This window comes from Poecilia reticulata, chromosome 17 (assembly GCF_904066995.2).
Source record: "Poecilia reticulata chromosome 17, P_reticulata-male-v2, whole genome shotgun sequence".
Classification (NCBI taxonomy): Eukaryota; Metazoa; Chordata; class Actinopteri; order Cyprinodontiformes; family Poeciliidae; genus Poecilia; species Poecilia reticulata.
Window position 1 is genome coordinate 26,086,204 of NC_088846.1, and position 21,320 is coordinate 26,107,523.

The 21,320-nt window shown below is 38.4% G+C and overlaps 1 protein-coding gene across 12 annotated transcripts in view; it reads left to right on the plus strand.

Annotated features, from left to right (window-relative positions):
* Positions 1 to 3,004: 3,004 nt before the first annotated feature.
* Positions 3,005 to 21,320, plus strand: part of svilb (supervillin b) — a 52,318-nt gene continuing 34,002 nt past the window's right edge. For 8 of the 12 annotated variants that reach the window (XM_008433943.2, XM_008433939.2, XM_081597925.1 and 5 more), the window contains exons 1-6: positions 11,916 to 12,160; positions 14,871 to 14,934; positions 16,981 to 17,072; positions 17,151 to 17,208; positions 18,664 to 18,812; positions 19,890 to 20,715. In XM_008433943.2, the coding sequence (XP_008432165.1) occupies positions 12,100 to 12,160; positions 14,871 to 14,934; positions 16,981 to 17,072; positions 17,151 to 17,208; positions 18,664 to 18,812; positions 19,890 to 20,715 (1,250 nt within the window). In that variant the 5' untranslated portion in view covers positions 11,916 to 12,099. Of the gene's footprint in view, positions 3,465 to 11,915; positions 12,161 to 14,870; positions 14,935 to 16,980; positions 17,073 to 17,150; positions 17,209 to 18,663; positions 18,813 to 19,889; positions 20,716 to 21,320 lie in introns of those variants that run through there. The other 4 variants (XM_008433946.2, XM_008433940.2, XM_008433947.2 and 1 more) reach the window with 4 other exon arrangements.

Sequence of the window (21,320 nt, forward strand, 5' to 3'; positions counted from 1 at the left end):
CTGGCAATCTACTGCTGTTCTGTTGTAATGCCACAAGAGGGAGACAAAACACAAATAAACAGAAGTCAAAACCATCCATCCATCCATTTTCTTTCACCCTTGTCCCTCAGTGGGGTCGGGAGGGTTGCTGGTCCCTATCTCCAGCTAACGTTCAGGGCGAGAGGCGGGGTCACCCTGGACAGGTCGCCAGTCTGTCGCAGGGCAGCACAGAGACACACACAACCATGCACACACACACTCACACCTAGGGGCAATTTAGACGGACCAATTAACCTAACAGTCATGTTTTTGGATTGTGGGAGGAAGCCGGAGTACCCGGAGAAAACCCACGCATGCACAGGGAGAACATGCAAACTCCATGCAGAAAGACCCCAGGCCAGGAATTGAACCCAGAACCTTCTCGCTGCAAGGCAACAGCTCTACCAACTGCACCACTGTGCAGCCCAGAAGTCAAAACCTTATTTTTTTATCATTCCTCTGAGCATCGAAGGCGATAAGAAAGTCAAGATACCGGCGAATAATGATTTACTGGTACGTAATTATTTACAGAAACAGTTACTGTAATCTCACTGGATGCTTTATTAGGTACAATTTGATTGTAGTAGACTTGGCTTCATCTAAGGGCTTATTGAAATTTGTCTGTTTGGAGTTTAACCGTGGAGCCTTCAGTGAGAAAATTTTAAGATTATTTGAGATTTATTTTGGTGTTTATCCTGCTGGAAGTAACCATCAGAAAATGAGTCCAGTGTGGTAACTGAGATGAACATGGTTGGTGCAACATTTTTACCGAATTGGCACAAAGTGAATGACTTGAACTGACTTAGTTAGAAGTTTGACCCAGTGTGATCTTCTAGTCCTGCAGCCCATCTGCTTCAGAGTTTAATGTGTTCAAAGAAAAAATGTTGCACGTTTTAATCTCAAACCCATCTTCAAGACACTTTAATCCATGCAGCTGTTGTTCACTGGATGTAATGCTCTCTGTGCTAAACATGTTAATTTAATTTATTAAACACCAATTTCAATAAATTAAATGGAAACTTGGAACAAAGTGAGTTTTTAAATAAAAATATATCTGGGTAAACGTGGTTCCACTTATAAAAGTTTGATTTTAAAAAAGACAAATACTTCGTGTTGTACATTTCATTGTAAGAAAATTATGTCAGTAATAATTTTATACTGATTAAAAATACAACATTTCACAAGGAAATTTGTACCATTGTTGAACCACAGCAATGGGCCACAAAATCCCCCAAGTCTGTCAGATTTGGACTCCAGTGCGCACAGGTAGAACTTTTAAAATAATGTTTTATCAATCACAGCAAAGTAGTTTTTATCTGTGTACTGTCAAATTACAAAACAATGTTTAACATCGTTATTTTTTTTATTTCAAGAAGTACCTATCAATTGACGTCATGCCACCTGTCAATCATTTTAGGTGGTTCGTCAGCAGCTGACCAATCGGCGGGAGGTATCTGTCCCGAAGAACACGCCCCTTACCCGGAGGAACATGACGGGGTTCAACATGCTAATGCGCTGCGGTCACAGAGATTTGGAGGAAAATAGTAGGAAATCATGGTACAACGTTGTCAGTGGGGAACATGTAACCCAGACAGCCGTTAACCAGATCGTTAACAGTGGAATAAAAATGTATTATATTTCCCAAACCCAAAAGAGTCTGGAATAATACAAGAAATGGATCCAGGCCAGCAGCCATTTCATGTCAAGTTGAATGAAACTGATCAACCACATGTTCGTCTGCATAAAGGTAATTTTTTTTAATGTCATAACATTGGTAGTCAAATCAAATATCAATAAGGTAGTTATGTTTGATTTTATTTATAAATTCCAATGATTCCAATGCCGTATATAGTTCTACTGCAGCAACTGAGGCTTTTACATGTAAGCACTTTTTTATGCTTCTGTTTATTTTCAAGCATTTTTCCTGAAGGCAGATTTTCTAAAGCCAGTATTATTTAAGTCATTATTCACCCGTTTTGTACCTGCAAACTTTTGCGTGCAACACAGCTTTCACACTCACATCCAATGAGACTTTGTGCCGCTCATTCCTCCTCTGAATGCGGAAGATTTGGGCTTTAGGATTGATTTGTCATTGTTTCCCTGATGTACAACTGGTTGGAGAATTTTATCGCCTGTTGTCATTTCTTCAGTTGGCCTATAAGGCAACAATTAATTAAATAATGAGCCCCACTGCTTCTGCCATTATAACACTTTTTGTTGTTTAGACATGAATCCTGTTTGTCGGAGGCTTGCTCTACTTCTTCTTCTTTATGGTAGTTGGCAAGCAATGTTTAAATGTCTTTTACTGTCATTTACTAGAATGGAGTGTGGACCGGGATGGTAAATATATATTACACAGATTTTAAAGCTAAAAAAAACCCTGACAAGATTCAGAAGTAGAAAGTTTGTCCAAAATGTCTTGCATATTCAACTGGAATTTATTACGTGATCTTTGTTCCAGTTCCCTTCTCTCAACAAAATATTTGTTTTTCTGTCTCTTCTAGAAAACAAAAATCACATTTTCCTATATGATCACTTTTGGCGTGATGTAAATTGCTGAGACAGGTATTTATTATTATTTTAAGTTTGTTAATTAGACGTTTTATCAATACATTCTGCCACAACCGGCCCTTTGAGGACGTTTGTGATCTTGTATTGACCCAAAATAAAAATAAGTTAGTCACCCCTGCTTTAGGTGGTCCACTCCTAAACAAAAACCTTCATTGCACCACTTCTTATTTATTTATCTTTTTTTTTTTTACAAAACAATGCAAAGCAGAAAGCTTTAAAGTTTTGTCGCTGCGCTGCAGGAGCTCAGTTGTGTTGGTTTGAGCAGCTGATTCGATCCCCCTGCGCTGGAGGTCTGATGCTTCCTGGCTATTTATGGCAGCTGCTCTTCCATCGCGCCTGCTCCCTTCACTCCATACATGGTGGCTGTGGGGTGAGGTTACCACAACAATTTTGGGACGCGCTCCCAAACCCCTTGGAAGCGTGTTACATCCATCTAAACGCCATCAGAGCAGGATAACAAAACTTCTTCTCCAGGAAGGGGCGACATCAGGACAACTATTTCCAGTTTTTGGAGTAGTTTGAGGATTTAACTCCAGCATCTTTCTTTTTTTTTTTTCTTTCACCTCAGCACGCTCCTGTTAACCCCGTTCCTGTTTGTTTCATTTGCCTCTCCCTTCTTCATTTCTCCGCTTGGCCGTTCCTGGACAGATTTATTTCTCCCGGTGCTGCAGAGCACTGGAGGGAAAGCACCCAGGCTATATTTGTCAGCCGCTGTGGTTGGACCTGCTTCATGGTGGATGACCCCGGATCCTTCATTTGTGGTTTTCTGCTCACACCTGCAGCTCCTGACTCCTCACCATCCCACCGAGGAACTAAGGGTCTATTCGGTTTTAAGGACACATGAACTCTCTTTGTTATTGAAGGAATATCTACTCGTAAGTATTTTCTTTGGTTTGTTTGACCTAACATTTAGTTCAAATCATCGGTTGTGTCTTTCTCTCACATGTTTATAGAAAATATAAAAAAATTACAAACATATTTAATATCTGGAAAATACTCAAGTCATGAAAAACTGTTTTCTAACGTGCATAATTGACAAAACAAAGTTTGAATCACTTTAAAAAGACAAGAATTCGACAACAAAAAATCTTAACATACAATCTGTGAATTTACACTTAAATCAGTAATTGTGCAATTTCATAGTCCCTCCAAACGTGTTGGCAAACTTTAGCTGTGTTAAGTTTAACATTGTGTCCCAACTGAGTTTCCCTCTCCTCGTGTCTCAAGTGACCACAGAGGTATTAGCATTCCAAGCTGCAGATTATAGTCGATTGGCGGTATGCGGGTGTGTGTGTGTGTGTTTGCGTGTGTGTGTGTGTGTGTGTGTGTGTGTGTGTGTGTGTTTGCCTTGCATGTTGTTCCAACATCATTTCCCCACAGTTTTGTTTTTGTAGCGTCCGTATGACTGTTCGCTGCTGCTCAGTCATTGGTTGCTGACTTGCACCTGCTGTTTCCCATCAAAAACAGGAGGACAAGTTTACAGGCTGGCCCCACTCCTGACCCTCTGTCACTGAATGCCCCTTACATGAGATCTGCACGCGCTGCAGACATATGCTCATTGAATCCAAACCTCCAAGGCAGATTGCATAAATGCTCGAGTTCTTTTTATTAAATTTGATTTGATGGTTTCAGCCTAGATCAATTAAAACGTTTTTAAATGGTTTAAAGAGACAGTATTTTATAAAGTCAATTTTTTTTAGCTTTTCATGATATGTTATTCCCTAATCAAAAACATAACTAGAGTGTTGCCTTGATTCTTTCTTGAATGTTTGCAATAATCCTTTTAATCTTCATTCAGCTGTGCAGAACACCTAGGTGGACCCAGCTCCATCTAAGAGCTGCAGGTAAGCTCCTTCAGACTAGCCAGCGGCAATTAGCAAACACCTGGAGGAGCTGCGCTGAACTGCTGAACTCATTTTACGAGCTACTTCTCAGTGCAACACGAGTAAAAATGTGATTAAAGGGTTAATAAAAGAGAGATGTTGTGATGACTCCCTGAAGGCAGAGTATCAGAAAGAGTAGAAATTTTTAAAGAGACAGAGACCCAATTTCAAGGCGTCAAATTATGAAGTAAAATTTCTTTTAAGTCATATTTGATGTATATAGAATTCTTTACAACAACTGAAGTTAACACTTGATTGTGCTATAAAAAGGCACTATGTGTCCGGAAAACACATTACTGCCCATTTAAAATTCAAGATTTTAAGGAATTTGTAAGTTTAATTTGTAAGAGTGTAAAGAATAAACTTCACTGGTTGATTGTTCTGTTACCGCTTACAATCTGATGCTACGAGTTTAATCTTTTCTTCGTGTTTGAGCTCAGTTTGTTCACGTATACGTCTCAGCAAGTTGCTGATTGCTTTTTATATAAAATAGCAAAATGTAACGTTTATTGCTTGCTTTATAGAATTGTTTTTTATGGGACAAAGCACATTAACCTTCCTTGTTACAAATACAAATCTGTATTATATTGATGTTAGTGGTGGTGATGGTCTCCACAGGAAGAAGGGCCCCAAATTAAATTCTGTTTTAGGCACAATACAACTTTTGGCAGGCCCTGCATATACAACTAAAGTGCACGCTTTTCTTGTAAGCTTTAGTTAAACTCATAATCTGCTTTGTAGAACAGGAAATCTGGACAATAAGCTTTGTTCTGTGTGGCTGACTTCTGGAAAATAAGTTCGCTTTTACACCAGAAGGTATGCTGAGATTAATACCATCAATCATTGGTCGATTTAGTCATTTCTTCGTAAAAATATAAATACACAATTTCTCAAATATTCACTATGTTCAAAACCATTATTCCAATTTCTCTGTTCACACACGAGGTAAATATGGCATGATACAGACATGTACCGTCATGTTTTGGTAATTGGAAAGCAATGCATCATTTATCAGGAGACTCCAGCAGGAAGTGATTAAATAAAATACTGAGGAGTGAATCATGAATCTAGAAAGTATTTATGTTGCTTGACAACCGCCATGAAAAAATACAAGATGAAGAAGAAAACAGATAAGACAATAATTCATACATAAGTTAAACTTTCTGGAAACAAAATCATATATTACTATATTATATATTTGATAGGATAAACAAAGAACATTTTCATGGTCTTAAAATACATTGTTTGGTCAAATTAGATATTTGAAATGTGAATGTTGGGATAAAATAAGACACTGAAAGTTTTAATACACAAAATATATTTATAAAATGGTGTTTGTGAATATATTCAGTTTTTACACTGAATATATTCAATGGATAATGCAATAATCGTATCAAAAAGACAAAACTATCCTTTTACAATTTACTGTAAAATAAAATTAGTTCTTTTAATAAGGAACAGACAAATCTTGGAACAACCTGGCATGAAGTAAAATCACTTTCCCTCTCTTTCTGTTTTTCTCTGGGCGTTTGCTGTGCACAACTCAGCACCAGCCTCTGTGTTCATCGACGTCCATATAAGAGCAGAGCATGCAGATTTCTGCGCTGAGCGTCAGGCAGTGTTGATGTTTGGCAGACAAGAGGGAGGCAGGTCTGGATCCAAGCAGGGAATTCCAGAGTAAATATTTAAGGAAGGAGTGAGGATGAAGGTCCAGCTGTGCAGCTTCAGCCTCACGCTTGACCCCAAAAGTCTCAAAGTCTGCAGTTTTCCTCGTGTGTGTTTATATTTCTGCAACCATATCGGTGCCAGTGTGTTAAGACTTGATTCTGTAAATATCATCCTGTTAATCTCAGAGGATGTGCAGAGAAATACGCAGCTGATTTTTTTTCAAGAAGAGGCAATTACGCTAACAGCAAACATCCCCAAAATATCACAAAACGTAAATACCGCAACACTCTGATAAAGATAGAAAATAAATATCAATAAAAATGGCTTTTCTTTCTTTAATCTTATAATATCCAACTATTTTTAAAAGCTTTACTTCACTTCTAGCCTGTTAGTAAAAGTAGAGACCATAAAACAAGTACTAGATAAATTATCAATTAATGCTGCATTTTCATGACAAATGTGGACAAAACTTTGTCAATATTCCGTTAATGTCGGGAAAAATTGCATTAAATAAGAAATGTGAATAATTTTGTTTAAAAGACATGCTGCGCCATGATCCTCTAACTACTTCCTGTCATCTTCTTCTTCGTGGTTTGCGTCAGTGGTGACACCTGGTTGTTGATCATGTGATGCGACAAAAAGTTTCCATTGCAGTTTTGTGAAATAAACCAATTTTGACATGGCCAAAAGATTCACCCCATCCTAGTGCCAAAACTTTGTATCAAATAATATGCTATTAAGATGCTTGCAATGAAGCATGTTAGTAGAAAGTTGAGTGGAAGGAAAAAAGTATGACTAAAAAATATCAATGGTTATTTGCATATAAATACAGTTATGGATTTATGTAATAAATGAATAGAATTTATTGAATTGAATTAGTCAAATTAGTCTGATGTGTTTCTGTAGAAGTCAACATGTTTGGTGTAAGGCTCGTCTGAAAACTGACATGTTGACCTCTGTGCTCTGACTGGATTTATGTTAAAATAATTTTCATTCAACTAAGGAGTTTGTTTCTGATATGAAGAAAAAGAAATCAAGAAAACAAATCATGTTTGTATTTGGATGCATTTCCTTTAGATAGTTAAAACAAGTATTTAAATTGTTAAAAATTCATTTCATATATAATAGCTATATAAAGTGATACATTTTTAATGGCAGTATTACTCCTGCCATTTAAAATGACAGGAGTAATACTGTTGAGGTGAACCCACTGACTCTGCAGGCTCAGCACAGACCGACCCGCGTAGTTTGCCACGTCTTGGTCCGGATCATCGTCTCCTGTTTGTGATGCCTTTTCTCACCCTCTCTCCTGCACTAACTCCAGCTCTCCTTCGTCTGCCCGCGCTCCCTGCAGACGTCCCTAATAAGGCAACATGTGTTGTGAGTGGCTGCCTCAGAGAGCGGCCGCTCCGTGTTTACCAGAGGACCGTCTCCACGCCTTCGTTTCTGTCTTGTTTTCTTTCCCGCTCTCCTTCGCATTCCCCCTGTCTTTAAACTCGTCATCCATCTTACAGCTCCCACTCATTCCTCCAAACACTCTCTGTCTTCCCTTGATTTTTTTCTTTTGTTTTTTCTTTTTAGTTGTCCAAAGCGTCCAAAGAGTGTCATCATAAGACATCTTGGATGTAAACAACACTGGCCTTCCAAGTGACTAAATTTAAAATGGACTTTGAGGAGTTGTTTTGATGACAACACTGAAGTTTGTTTCAGACAACACAATCAGCAGACTCTTACTCAGAGTATTACATTTTAGCCAGTGCTGGACGATAATATGAATATATATCTCGATAGACACATGATCAATATTCACTACTCAATAATGTAAAATATTCACTGAACATAGCGATCCAGAATCACACAGCATTCTGGGAGATGTAGCTAAGCTCACTAACTCATTGGTTACCTAGCAACATTTCATTCATTCTTTGGTTACCTAGCAACAACCTGTTGAGTAACTTGCGCAGCAGCAGTTTAAGGTTTCACCACTTTGCCTCATAACTGATTAAAAATAAACAGCAGAGTGGAGAGAAAACTGTGGATAAAACAACGCAAAGTATCTTGGCGTATTTCAGATGTTCAGAACAAAAAAACTAATCAATAATTATTGATATCGGCTGATATGAAACGCTTATATCATGATCAGTTTTTCAGCCATATCATCCAGCCCTAATTTTTGCTTTTCAAATGTGCAAAATTAATGATTACCCCTTAATTTGAGTAAACATACTAATGATTTACCCACAATGTTCTGTCTGAAGATAAAGATGTGGTATTTTGAGGCTAACCTCATGACTCCATGGTGAGTGTTGCCAGATTGGGTGGGTTTCTGTCCAATTGGGCTGCTTTTAAACACCTATGGCTGGAAAAATTTGTTTTGAAATGGGTGTTGAAAATTTGGCTGCTTTACAACATTTGGCAAGTTTTTAGTAAGTGTTCAGAGGAACTTTTTTTTTTCTTCAAAAATAGTTATTGAAGGTACAAACCTTTTAACTAAATGCTGTGTTAGTTCACTTATCTCATTAGTTAATTTATTTTGAAGCATCCAGAAAATGCAGAATGTGATATAATCTATGATTAGTCAATGGTTAATCAATTGTCAGTATGTAGTAGAAGTGGAAAACAGAAGTCTGAGGGCAACGTCAGTATTTAAGTCTCATTGTGTTCCCTATGGGAACTGGTTCTGGTCAGAATATAGTAACAGACGACCAAAAACGACATGAACTGTCACAAATCTACAAATGTGGTTGATGAAACAACAATTCGGACAGTTTTATTTTTTCTTCTTTTTTTTGGAGTTGGGTGTGTTTCACTTTGTGCTTGGGCTGGAAAATGGCCATCAGATCTGGCAACCCAGTCCACAGTTGTTTTCTGTCCCAAGACCGAAACTATCCCAAACATTTAAGTGTCTCAGCATGAGATGTACAAACCAGTCATTCTCCTGTCAATGAAAGCCAACACCCAGGACATCCTGTAACCGTCACAAGATGAAGCATGCTTACAAACACACGCATGACTTCCTCAGATCACTGAGTCTGACCCGTAAAGTTCAGCACCCTTCAGAAAGTACAGTTGATTTTGGACTTTTTCCGGTAGTCGCCATGGCCATGTGCTTTTTAGTTTTGGCTTGTCACTGTGTATTATATTATTATATTCACTCTGAACCTTTCAGTGAGCATCACTTGACTTCTTTCAATCAATATCAAATATATTGATCAATGTTTCAGTTATTGTGAATCAAATACAACTCTAAACAGTTGGGTTTTTAGCCTCGACTTAAAGGAACTCGGTGTTTCAGCAGTTTTGCAGTTTTTGGAAGTTTGTTCCAGATTAAAGGAGCATAAAAACTGAATGCTGTCTCTCCATGTTTGGTTCTGGGGATGCAGAGCAGAACCAGAACCAGAAGGCCTGGTTCTGGTCTGGAAAGTTGACACAACATGAAATCTTGAATGTATTTTGGTGCTACGCTGCTTAGTGATTTATAAACAAATGTAAATATTTTAGCCAGTGTAAGGACTTTAGAATTGGTTGTGTCCTTTTGTTTTGAATTGATTTTTGTTTTATACCATCTTCTGATAATATTATAATTTATTTCACTTGCGTTCTTCTTGGTTTTGCAGTCAGGTCTGCTTTAGTTTCCATTTTTATTTCCATTTCATTTGGCTCTACAAAGAAAATTTGAAACTAATTTTCCTGACCCGTTTTACACTGAATAAAATTTGTATTCACAATAAATTGAAAGTTTTTATTTAATTAGGTTTATTTGCTAGTTAAATTATGAAAACTTGTTAAAATGCCACTTCTGTATCCCAGAAGCAACAACCAAACAACTGTGGAAAATTTCAGTCTGAGGGGAAACGGTGAAACAATCTGAAAATCTCCATGGTAACATGAAGTCTTCATAGCATGTGCTTATTGTTAACCATTCTAATGTTCTCCATAAACTACTTTACAGTCAACTTTTCCTGTCATTTGCTCATATTTTCTGCAGATTTTCCTCCATTTATAGAATAAATTCAGTCACATTCTACATCTGTTTTAGGGAGAGAAGAAATTATATTTCTAGAAATCTACATATGAATTCAGATGTGATGAGGGTAAAGTGCTGCAGGAATGCTTGGAACCAAGTGAGACCAATATGGATGACGTGCTCGATTGTGGACCTTTTGCTGCAGATATAAAAATAATTGCTTATAATTAATCATTCAAATGCTTATTTTGTTATGTGAATTTACTTTGACAGTGGTTAACATTCAGAACAGTCTGATCTTCTCTGACCTCGATCTCCTCCCACACTGCCTCGTCATCTCTTCTTTCCGGGTCGTCCGCCGGGTAAAGAACGGACCCGGAGTTACTCTATTCCCAAACCTGACCATAGTTTGATGATTTTTAAAAAAAATATTGTCAGTGCCATCAGAATATACTGACATCCGTTTACTTTATGTGATGATTATCAATGTGCCTTTCATTTTTTCCTCTGTTTTTTAAATTGTTTTATTTTAACAGCACAGACTTTATCAGTATTTTAAATTAGTGTCTGTCTGCACTGGGTAAGTTGAGTTGCAGTGCAAGTACCTATGAAAGGTTACTCTATGACCTTCCATAGAGTCTGAAAGGTCATACTCTATGACCTTTCAATAACAGCGACAAACAAGTCAAAATACTTTATAAGAAAAAAATATTAAGTCTTATCCACGTTTGAGCTGTAAAGAGGTAAATGATGTATATTTTGCCAGTTCAATTGTTACATTAATGGAAACATTTTTGTTTTATAATTCTTCAGAAAGAAGCACATTTTATATGAGTTTTCTTTCTTCTTGCTTCCTTTTCACTTATGCATAGTAAGTGAAATATTAGCATGACGGAAATATTAGGCCATACTAAACAAAAAAATAAAAACACAGAATTATGAGAATAAAGTTATAATTTTATGAGGATAAACTTGTGTGACAAAAAAGTGGAATAATACTATAATAACGTTGGAAAAATATGAGAATAAAGTCGTAATAATTGGAGAAGAAATCCGTAATATTTCAAGAATGAAGTGATATTACAGGAAAAAAATATTAATATTTCAACAATAAAGTCATAGATTTAAGTCATGATAAAGTCAAAATGTTATGACTTTATTCTCGTTACTCTATGACTTTATTCTTGTCGTTTTATTATTTTCTTTTCTTTGCATGGCCCTAATACTCCGTCGAAGTAAGACAATGTGTTTGTGAATTAATAATGATCATATTTGTTAAATCGAAAGAATAAACTTATTTATTGATTGATAACAATAAGAAATCCAATTTAAAAAAAAAAAAAGTTTAAACCTCTGTAAAAAACATAATGTCATACTTGTGCTGTTGAAACAGGTGAGAAAAGAGGAGAAGAACAGGCAAGTCAACAAAAAAAAACCTTGCTGTGAGAGAAGTTATATTCCTGATGGATCTGTGGGATTATGAATGGAAATGTCTCGGGGGAGTTTCCACTCTTCTACTAATTGACTGCTGCATCACAGGAGCAGTCTCAGTGCAACATGTGGTCTCATTTTTTGGGAACCTGATAGCATGCTGGCTGACGCACTACCTGAATTTGTACTAAGCAACCATCTGATTTCCAGTAGCCCTGGACCCTGCAGCACCCCCTGCAGCTCCACCGGCTCCCTCCTCCAATCCCCTTCCAGAGTTTTTATCATCAAGGCTAATTTCTGCCTGTAATCTGATTAGGGGCTCTGAGCTGCTTTAGCACCCTGCTGTGCTGTCTCTCTCTCTCTGCACACACACCTGCACTCATTCTGGTGTGACTCCCAGTCTGTGTGGGTTGCAGCTTGCGTTGAGTCCGTCTCTCTCTCTCTGCCGTAGTTGTGTGTGGGTGTGTGTGTGTGTGTGTCACCTCCGTCTTTACCTGTCCGCTGCCCCCGCTGTGAGCAAACGGCTGTGAGCAGGCCGTTCTTCAGTTTGCCTTTTTAAACATGTTTCGAAACCCCTGGATCTCCAGTTTCCATGTGAACCATGTGCAGCCGTGTAGGGAAGGTAAGGCCTGAGGAAGAGGAACCACTGACCTGCCGTTTTCTTCCAGTTTGATTTTAGCAGAGTGACACGGTTATGTTTCAGGTTTCTGTTTGCTTTGGTAAAGTTAAATTAAAGTAGAGACAGTCATTGCTTAAACTTAGTTTATTTGAACTATTTCAATGGTTTTTAGATGTTAGAGACATGCAGGAAGTTTTCTTTTAAAGCTGCATTTTGTAACTTTTACAAAAATGCGTTTTACATCTTTGTTAAAAACTGTCACCATGTTTTGGTGTGAGACAAATAATCTGTGAAAAAATGGAGCTCCTCCACCTGCTGCTATTGTGGTCTGCAAAAATGCACTGCTCCTGGTCAAAAACAACCCATCAGAGGCAGGAGGAGGGTCTTAGTGCTGTCAATCATGCTCATGTATGCACTGCTAAATGTGCTAATGGTGGAGAAACAATTCACCTTAACAGGAAAACTATTTATTTGTCGTCATTGGTGGCTGCTAACTACCTGAAGAATGGTAAAAACAACTGGTGGCAAAAAAAAAAATCTAAATGTTGCTGTTTCTTATTCTGAAGCCCTTTTCATGTTTTGGGTCTTTGATGACATACAGATTTTATTAAAACATAATTTTTTTTTTTTTAGCAGATGAAAAAAACGAAATAAGCACATTACACACATTTTTTCATTTTATTTTAATGACTTTTGAGGCCGTTCAGTTGTTTAAATTTGCTAGTTTTGGCAAAATGTTTGGACACTCCTTCTCTACCCAATGTGAGTAACTTCTCTGAATCTCGTTTTAACCAAAAAAATCACCAGACCCAGAGACACACCTGCTGCTTTTGTTCGCTTCATAAGTTTTATATTGAAAGAAATTGATTTGGATAAGTTTTTCTCTTACATGAATTATTTTAATTTTGATTCTTTAAAATAATAAAATTTCTACATAACTTTATGTTTTGGTCTCCCCAATGACAGCTATTGAAATATAAAGTAATTGATGTTTTGTTGAGTTACTTTTTTACTTGAGTAATTTCTTGGATGGCTACTTTTTACCGTTACTATTGAGTAGAACATGTAGAAGTAGTGATACTGTTACAGTCTCTATGTTCACTCTACCCGCATGAGGTGTTGATACCTCACTTATCTCGTTAAATTAAACTCTCATTTAGCTGAAAGCTGCAGCCAAGTTCACCTGTGGAGTCTATTTGAAGGCTCTGAGTATTTTTAGACAATCCCTCGTCTCATCATGCCGACTTTAGCGCCTAAGTTGCTCCTTGGTCATCTCTGTCTTGAACCTCTGACTGTTTGTGTAGCTGGCAGCCTTCAGGGTTTCCAAGGGAAGCTAAACTGGCATCTGCATCGAGGGGCTTTCCACCAGAGGAAGGATATTTGTGAGGCACACCTCTAGCATGTTTCCCCTCAGGCTTTTGGTTTATTTAAAAACAAATGATACAAATATTGTGGTATTTATTAATGCGACTGCATGGAACACATGGAAATGAAACTCAAGCAGAATCGTCTGTCTGTATTTCAGAGAAAAAACAACTTTGTGAACTACCACTTTTGGCACCAACAAAAATTTTTGCCTTTTGGGATTTGATCTGTTCCTGTCACCATGAGAAGTGAAGAAGGCTGCAGTGTTTTGGCACAAAGTTTTTGGAGGCCAAAATTAGTCAGAGGGACTCTGGAGGCGTCTGGAGCAGAAACACGATGCGTCTCCTGGGTGTGACATAAGAGTTAAAGGGTCAACTATCAGCTGATAGTGTGGCATAAAATTGACCATAACATGAACTGCAATCGACTTTTGCTGTGGTAGAAATTTAACTGCTGTTGTGATAAAGTTTAATGTTAGTATAGTAAGTATTAAAGTTGAATATATGAGTATAAGCTTCAGTGCACTAATTGTTTTCATAAATGTTGTATTAACTAAGCCCTTTAAATAATGTTTAAACTGGGTTTTTTCCGATTACAGTACACATCAATGGTTTTAAAACAAGAATTTGATGCAAAAGTTTATTATGAGTAAAAAGTATACATATGTGTTCAAATATTTACCCACAAACTCACTAATCTAAGAATAAATCTCCTTCAGCATGCAGATGGAAATGTGTGTGTTTTGTTGATCTCAGCGACCGTCTTGTATAATTATGGCTGAATATTTGAGTTTTGTTCTCATCAGAATTGGTAATATAGAAATTACAGACTGTGATGTCAAAACGGTGATGGGGACAATGAGAAACATTTGGATTAATCACAGACAGTATGACTATTATAATATTTAGTAATAATACTGCAGACATAAGAGGTCTTTAAATTGTGAAGTCTTTATTATTGAACTGAGAAAGTTTATGAATATTTATAAATAAGGTTGGGAAAGAGACTGATGACATGTTAAAAAGGCAGAATACAGCTAATAAATTGTGATTTTTCCTCAAAACACAGTACCTGAAACTGTCAAAACAGGCAGTAATTCATCTTCCAAAGCAAAACATAACAAAAATGCATACATACAAAGTGCAAAGAGCAAAACCACATCAATCTTTCACTCTATGCACTTCATATCAATCTCCACAGATCACAAAGAGTTCATGGTTTGAATAGAAAAAGTGTTATTGTTTTATTGCTGAGTGTAGTTTGATTATTGAAATGTCTGCATCACTGAACTGAAAATGGTTGTGTAGATTATTTAATGTTAAAAATACCATCCTGTTTCTCTTCTCAGGATTTGGATCTAAAGTTCCTACAAAACTTTCCAGCTCAACCTCTTTACCAACAGAAGCTCTAAGGTAAGAAAGGAAAATGTTTCATTCTTTATGTTTTAATCACGTGTGTATCTTAGTGACATAAGTGTTCTTCTTAAACAAACTGATAATGTTCTAGCAGGAACCAGAAAGAGTGGATTGACAGGTTGCCATCAAATAAAACACGCACACACACACACACATGCACAAACACACACTCCTTATTTCTATTACCCATGATGCTTTGTGTGAACTGCGTTTGCAACTTTGAAAATATTGGAATATATTTTTAGTTGGACCATAAAATCATATCTTCATTTTCATCTTTCAAAGAATGACCTGATGAAATCGCCTGCTGCTGCTTTGTCAATTCCATTTTCACATGAAAAAAGAGGGAAAAAAGTTTAACTTACATTTTGTTTTGAAAACTTGTGGCAATATATACTGTATATATTTATTCTTTGCAGCCTAATTCAGTCAGTTTTAAAACTACATTTTGTAGCTGTATGGTTGAAGTCTTTGTCTCTTCTTTCCAAACTTTTTTAAAATCACAGATTGGACAAAGAGCCTCTGCAAAAAATTGTTTCTAATCTTGCCTCAGATTAACAGCTGGATTTAGCCTCGGACTTGGACTGAGCCATTGTGACACATAAATTTGATATCTCAAGATTTTCATGATGCCGTTTATTCACTGTTCATCTAAAAAACATCAAAACCCTTTATGGAAAAGTCCAGAATTTAGGAGACTGAATACAAACTCGTTTTTCTGTTATTTGTGCATTTTAAAGTAGGTCTACAAGGCGCTGCTGTATAATGTCAACCTTTATGTTTATCAGAGGGAATTTGCTCAGAACTATGTTCAGTGCGATGCTGTAAAGTATCTGGAACAGCAGAAACTTCCCCAAGAACTGTCTGCAGTAGTTTAAATGTCACCTGGGAACATATTTATTAAATAATCATGGAAAAGATGGTGATGCACTGTCTTGTTATTGTACTTGTCCATAAAATGGTTTATTGATGAGCAAATATAATTCGATAGGGCTTACCAAGCTTTACTTTCATTGTCTTTGCTTAGGCTCTACTTCTAACTTGCAGTGTAGAAAAAAAAATCAAAGTTTCAACATAATTTTCTGGACTAAACATGGGCAAGTACTGGGTTATAACCCCATGGACATCTAGTTTTTAGCAAGTAGTGTTATGAAATTGATTTAATAGAAATCCAGCAACAAGTGGGAAGTCCAACAGAGTTATATTACGGATATTTAATATGACATAATGTGCATCTTTGGAGAAATTCATGATAAGACCTCAGAATAAACACTAGTTTTCTGTCAGACATTGGTGTAGACCACAGGTGTTAAACTCCAGTCCTTTTGGGCCGCTGTCCTGCAACTGTTAGATGTGCCTCTGCTGCACCACACCTGAACAGAATAATTATTTCATTAGCAAGGCTCTGGAGAACCGATCTACACAAGAAGGAGGTAATTAAGCCATTTCATTCCAGTGTTTTGTACCTGTGGCACATTAAAAACTGCAGGACAGCGGCCCTGGAGGACTGGAGTTTGACACCCCTGGTGTAGACAAACAAAACAAACATAAAATATTCAAAAAAAATAGGAGAGTTTTCTAAAGAAAGGAAAGTCGTAGTTACAGGTGTGGCCTGCTGGGGAAACCTTTGTTCATCTTTTTCCTTTTGGATGGTGTGACATTATTTAATGACCTAATTCTTAGTTTGGGCCTTGATGCCTTCAGCAGCAGCAGAGCTTTTCTGTGACCTTCCATCACCTCTTAAAGATGAGTCAGCTGAAGCCAAGAAGCGATCTGGCTGTCTAAAGACTCTTACGTTTTCCATTCTACCCTTTAAGAGCTTAACTGGGAGGCAACTTGACTTCTTCTCTTGTATAAAGATGGTTCACCTCTCATCCACTTCTGTACTTAAAGGGATGTAAACTGGTTCGTCGTAGGGTAATGGGTTAATAGGAATGAGTTCTTGATTTGGTCTTTGTTAATAACGAACCTATTTTAACTTTGGTTGATTAACCTTAATAATAACCAGGATGTGAATAATTTACTCTTTTTTTATCTTCTAAGTTTTCAGAGTGACTTCTCCGTAAAAGACAAGACCAACTTGGTCAAGAGTGTTTCAGACACAGATGCCAAACTTCTGGTCGTTCTTCCCAAGGGTGTGTATCGATAACACTGAATACAACAACAACTTTTTTATGACTTCTAAATGTTAGATTTATTTGTCATATTTTTAGTGTCGGAGTTGAAAAAATACTTTGAGAAAGCTATCTGCAAGGATCTGGAAATGAACAGGTGAGCATAATTTGATGTAAACACAAAAATCCCGACTTGGTTTTAAAACAGTGGTTCTTAACGTTTTTTGAGGTACCGAACCCACCAGTTTCATATGCGCATTCACTGAACCCTTCTGTAGTGATAAATAAAATATGTTTTTTTCCCCCCAAATTCAAGACATAGGGGTGACCCAACTAGACCCTGGTTTGGTCACCCCATGATCACTAAGTCTTCCTAAAAGGTGGAGTCTCTGAGAACGGTTCTTCAAAATATAGTCAGTGTTTTCAGCAAAGTTGAGGTGACTGTCCAGGAACGACCCAAGCTATTTAAAATTTGCCACAGTTTCAACAGGTTGGCCAAAGAGAGAAACTGGAACCACTTTAAGATCTTGTTTAGATCATTTAATTAGCTCTACATTCTTAAGAGAATGAAAAATTTATAATAAATAATAAAGACTTTGCGGTATTCTGATTTAGTAATGTAATTATATTAGTTGTGTTACCACCCCCACGCCACTAGAGGCAGTAGCAACCCCGAAAAGATGCGACTAAGGAGCAGATTTAGAAGTACACCGAAAGCTACAGAATTTGGTAAAAACTGTGAGCTTTGCTGAAGTAATTAAAGACACAAGTTCAAATCCATGCTGAGAGTGGAGCTCCTTCAATCAGGGCTCCTCCGCAGCTCTGATTGGCTAAGCAATGTAACGTGATCCTCTGATTGGCTAAGCAATGTAACGTGATCCTCTGCAGCAAGTGATGGCAAAGCGGGGCGTCATCACGACTTTACACAAGTGTGTCTTTATCTCCGCGGCAGAGGCTCCGCCGAACCTCTGAGACCGACTCACCGAACCCCTGGGGTTCGATCGAACCAGGTTAAGAACCACTGGCTTAAAGTAACAGTTCGGCACGTTTTTGACTTGCTTAACTTAAGGGATGGATGGATGGATGGATGGATGGATGGATGGATGGATGGATGGATGGGCGGAGGAAGGGAGGGAGGGAGGAAGGAAAGAAGGATGGAAGGAAGGAATTCCTTACAGTGGCAAAATACCAATAATACAAAGTTGCTTTAACTGAAATTAATCTATGTTAAGTGCTGGGTGAATGCTGCAGGCAGCTGGATTTGTACTTTAGCTGATTTTTCTTCAGTACCAGTGATTTTTTTATTCAGCTTCATGTTGCTTTAGACAAGTAATTTAATAATTTATTAAAACCCGGGAGTCCTTTTTTAAAAACCCGGGAGTCCTTTTCTAAAAAACTGCTCTACGTAACGTTGCATTGCACATTATGTAACACAGACATTCTGCATGTGTTCAGGTATAAAGTGGTGATTTATTTATTTTTTTCTACCAAACCTGGATATTTTCAGTACATGCACTGTTACACCGATGTCAAACTCCTTTACAGCATCTTTTTAAGACTTGGACAGGTGAAGTGTTGCTGACTTTCTGGCTCTAACTTTAATCTCTTTTAGGAAAGAAAGGATAGCCCGGCGGCTAGAGGGGATTGAAAGTGAAGCACCACCTGCTCTGGTGCCAGGTGGTTTTGTAGCCAACAGGATGCTGGAAGAAGATCCGCCTCGGTACACTCGTGCTTCAGACCCCTGTGAGCCTCGTGGGATGGGTAAGCTTAATTAAAAAATAATAAATAAATAACTCTTGTCTTTTAGTCACTCTTTACAATTAACACTGGTATTTTAATTTGTCAATGCAAATAGTTGTGTAAGCATATTTAAAGGGGATATATTATGCAAAGGTTTGCGCATTTTTGTGCTTCCATTTTGGTTTCAACTGCTTCTGAAAACAGCCTAAGTGCTTAAAAAACACCCAGACAGTTTTTGTCAATAAGTTAATGTTTTTTGATTAAAGGACAATGGTCTGTTTCAAAACCTTTCTGAATGTAACGTCACAAATCAGGAACCCCAGGGAAGCTCCAGCACGTTTGGTCAGCTGGATTTACCACTGTATGTGCTGTACAATGGCTGCTGGAAAAGACAAGTGTTTTGTTGTTGACTTACCATCCAGAAACGACTTACTGGGTTTTAGTTGGTTGTGCAGGAGGCTCTGCTTTTGCTTTTCATAGATGTACGGTTGTATAATTGCGCATTAGTTTGTGGCCATTGTCACATGCGAGTGTAAATGTTGAGTTTGGGGATGTGACCAGCAGCAGCTTATTTGGATTTAAAGTGACAAAGTGTCCTAAACAGCTTGTTCTGAAAGGTGCTCAAAGTAGTTAGAATGGAGCAGACTAAAATCTTATTGTCTTAGGATGATTTTGTGCAAGAAAAATGCAATGAACATGTTTTGTGTAACCCATAGACTTATTCTAACCGGTTTGAGGAAGTACAATAGGTCAGGTTTTTGCCTGTGATGGCTATTTAAGTTCATTTTGTCATATTTTTAAAGCATGTCAACAGCCCCCACATTTGTAGAAAAGACTATATTTAATTCCAACTGTAGAATTAAATATTGTGGAACTATGGAGGGAGGTTGATTTGGGCCAATGTGATAGCCTATTTACCTGGACACATAGCTTTGATTGAGTCAGCAAAGAACTCTACTTTATACCAAAGTTCACATTTGTTGATCAGATAAATTAATGTTGGCATAAATCTAGTTATTACAAAAAAAGACTCAAACTTGCACAGTCATTGCGCGTTAAATAATGCAGTCAATCAATTATTTCCACTGTTTACCCTAGTGAGGCGTTACAGTCGAGAAGAGATGGAGCCGCCACAGAAGAAGGTGACCTCTCCAGACAGAACACCGCAGGTGAAAGGTGGCACTGGCAGCGGACGTCCAGAGCCAGTGGTGGTGTACGTCGATCCCGTGACATTATCCACCTCATCCACACCCACGTCAGGTCCACCGTCCAACCTCAGCTCCAAGGCCGAACGCATCGCCCGCTACAAAGCTGAGCGCCGCCGGCAGCTGTCAGAGCGCTATGGGATCCTCCTGGATCAAGAGGCGGACACTGAGTATACACCGCGCTACCGGTCACGGCGTGAACAGGACAACTCTGACCGGCACATCACCGCCAGGAGAGACAGAGAGAGAACAGAGGTGGAGGCTCACGGACGGGAGCCGAAGGTACCATACCGCTCTGGAGTGGGCCGAGTTTACATGACCACACACCCAGATCCTGCCTCTGCTGACCCACCGAGGCCGGCCCACTCAAATCAAGCGCCTCCCCCAACTCAAGAACGACCGGGCAGATTCTCAGAACAGGAGAGAGCGATGAATGTGGAGAATTACCGCCGCGGCAGCGCTCAGGAGCGCTCAGTCACATCTAAAGGCCGGATGCAGGAGCAGCACCAGCCTCAGCCACAACAGCGGCATCACACCCACCAACACGACGTGTCCCACCGAGATCCAAGCCCCGCCTCCACCCGGAACTACACAATCGCCGCGGTGCCGAGCTCTCCTCGCACAGCGCGCCGTGCATCTTTGCCCTCCACACGCTACGGCATCTCGCCTGGGGATTTATTCATAGAGCAGCAGGCTCAGAGCATCCTCAACAGGCAGGGGTGAGTATAAAGAAACATGGCACTAGTAAGGGCATTGAACCTTGGGTGAAGACAATTCACAACAAATGTCTTCTCAAAGCTCTTTATTAAAAATAACTCAATGTTACATATATTCCAACTGATCCTAGTTATCTACCACAACCAACTATGAGTTTGCAAAAACATAGCAAATGGTTCAGTGGCTCAGTTTCCATTGGCTGCCAGCAGGTGAAAAACTGAGGTAAATGAGACTTAAACGCCTAAAAACAAAAGCAACCATCATAACCTCTGTGTGTTCGCTTAGTTTACTTTGTCAACAAAAAGTTTGGAGAAAAGTCTGTGGAGAGTCCAAATAGACAATTTACCTACTCACAGCAGGTTTTAAACTTGGAAAATGTTGTTGGTGTTTCTACATATGATGATTTTATAGCCCAATCTCTCCACCTGTTTCAAGTTGTACAGGGTTATGTCCTGTGAGGCGAGTCCTTTTCAAGCAAATTGTACTACTTTATTAATGTGCATCACGTTTTAGTTTGTTCATAGGGTCTTTGTGTGCAGCAATGGAGTAGACAAGTTAGATAAATATGTTGCTGTACCTAAGTATACGCTCTGGTTTGGTTTTGCGA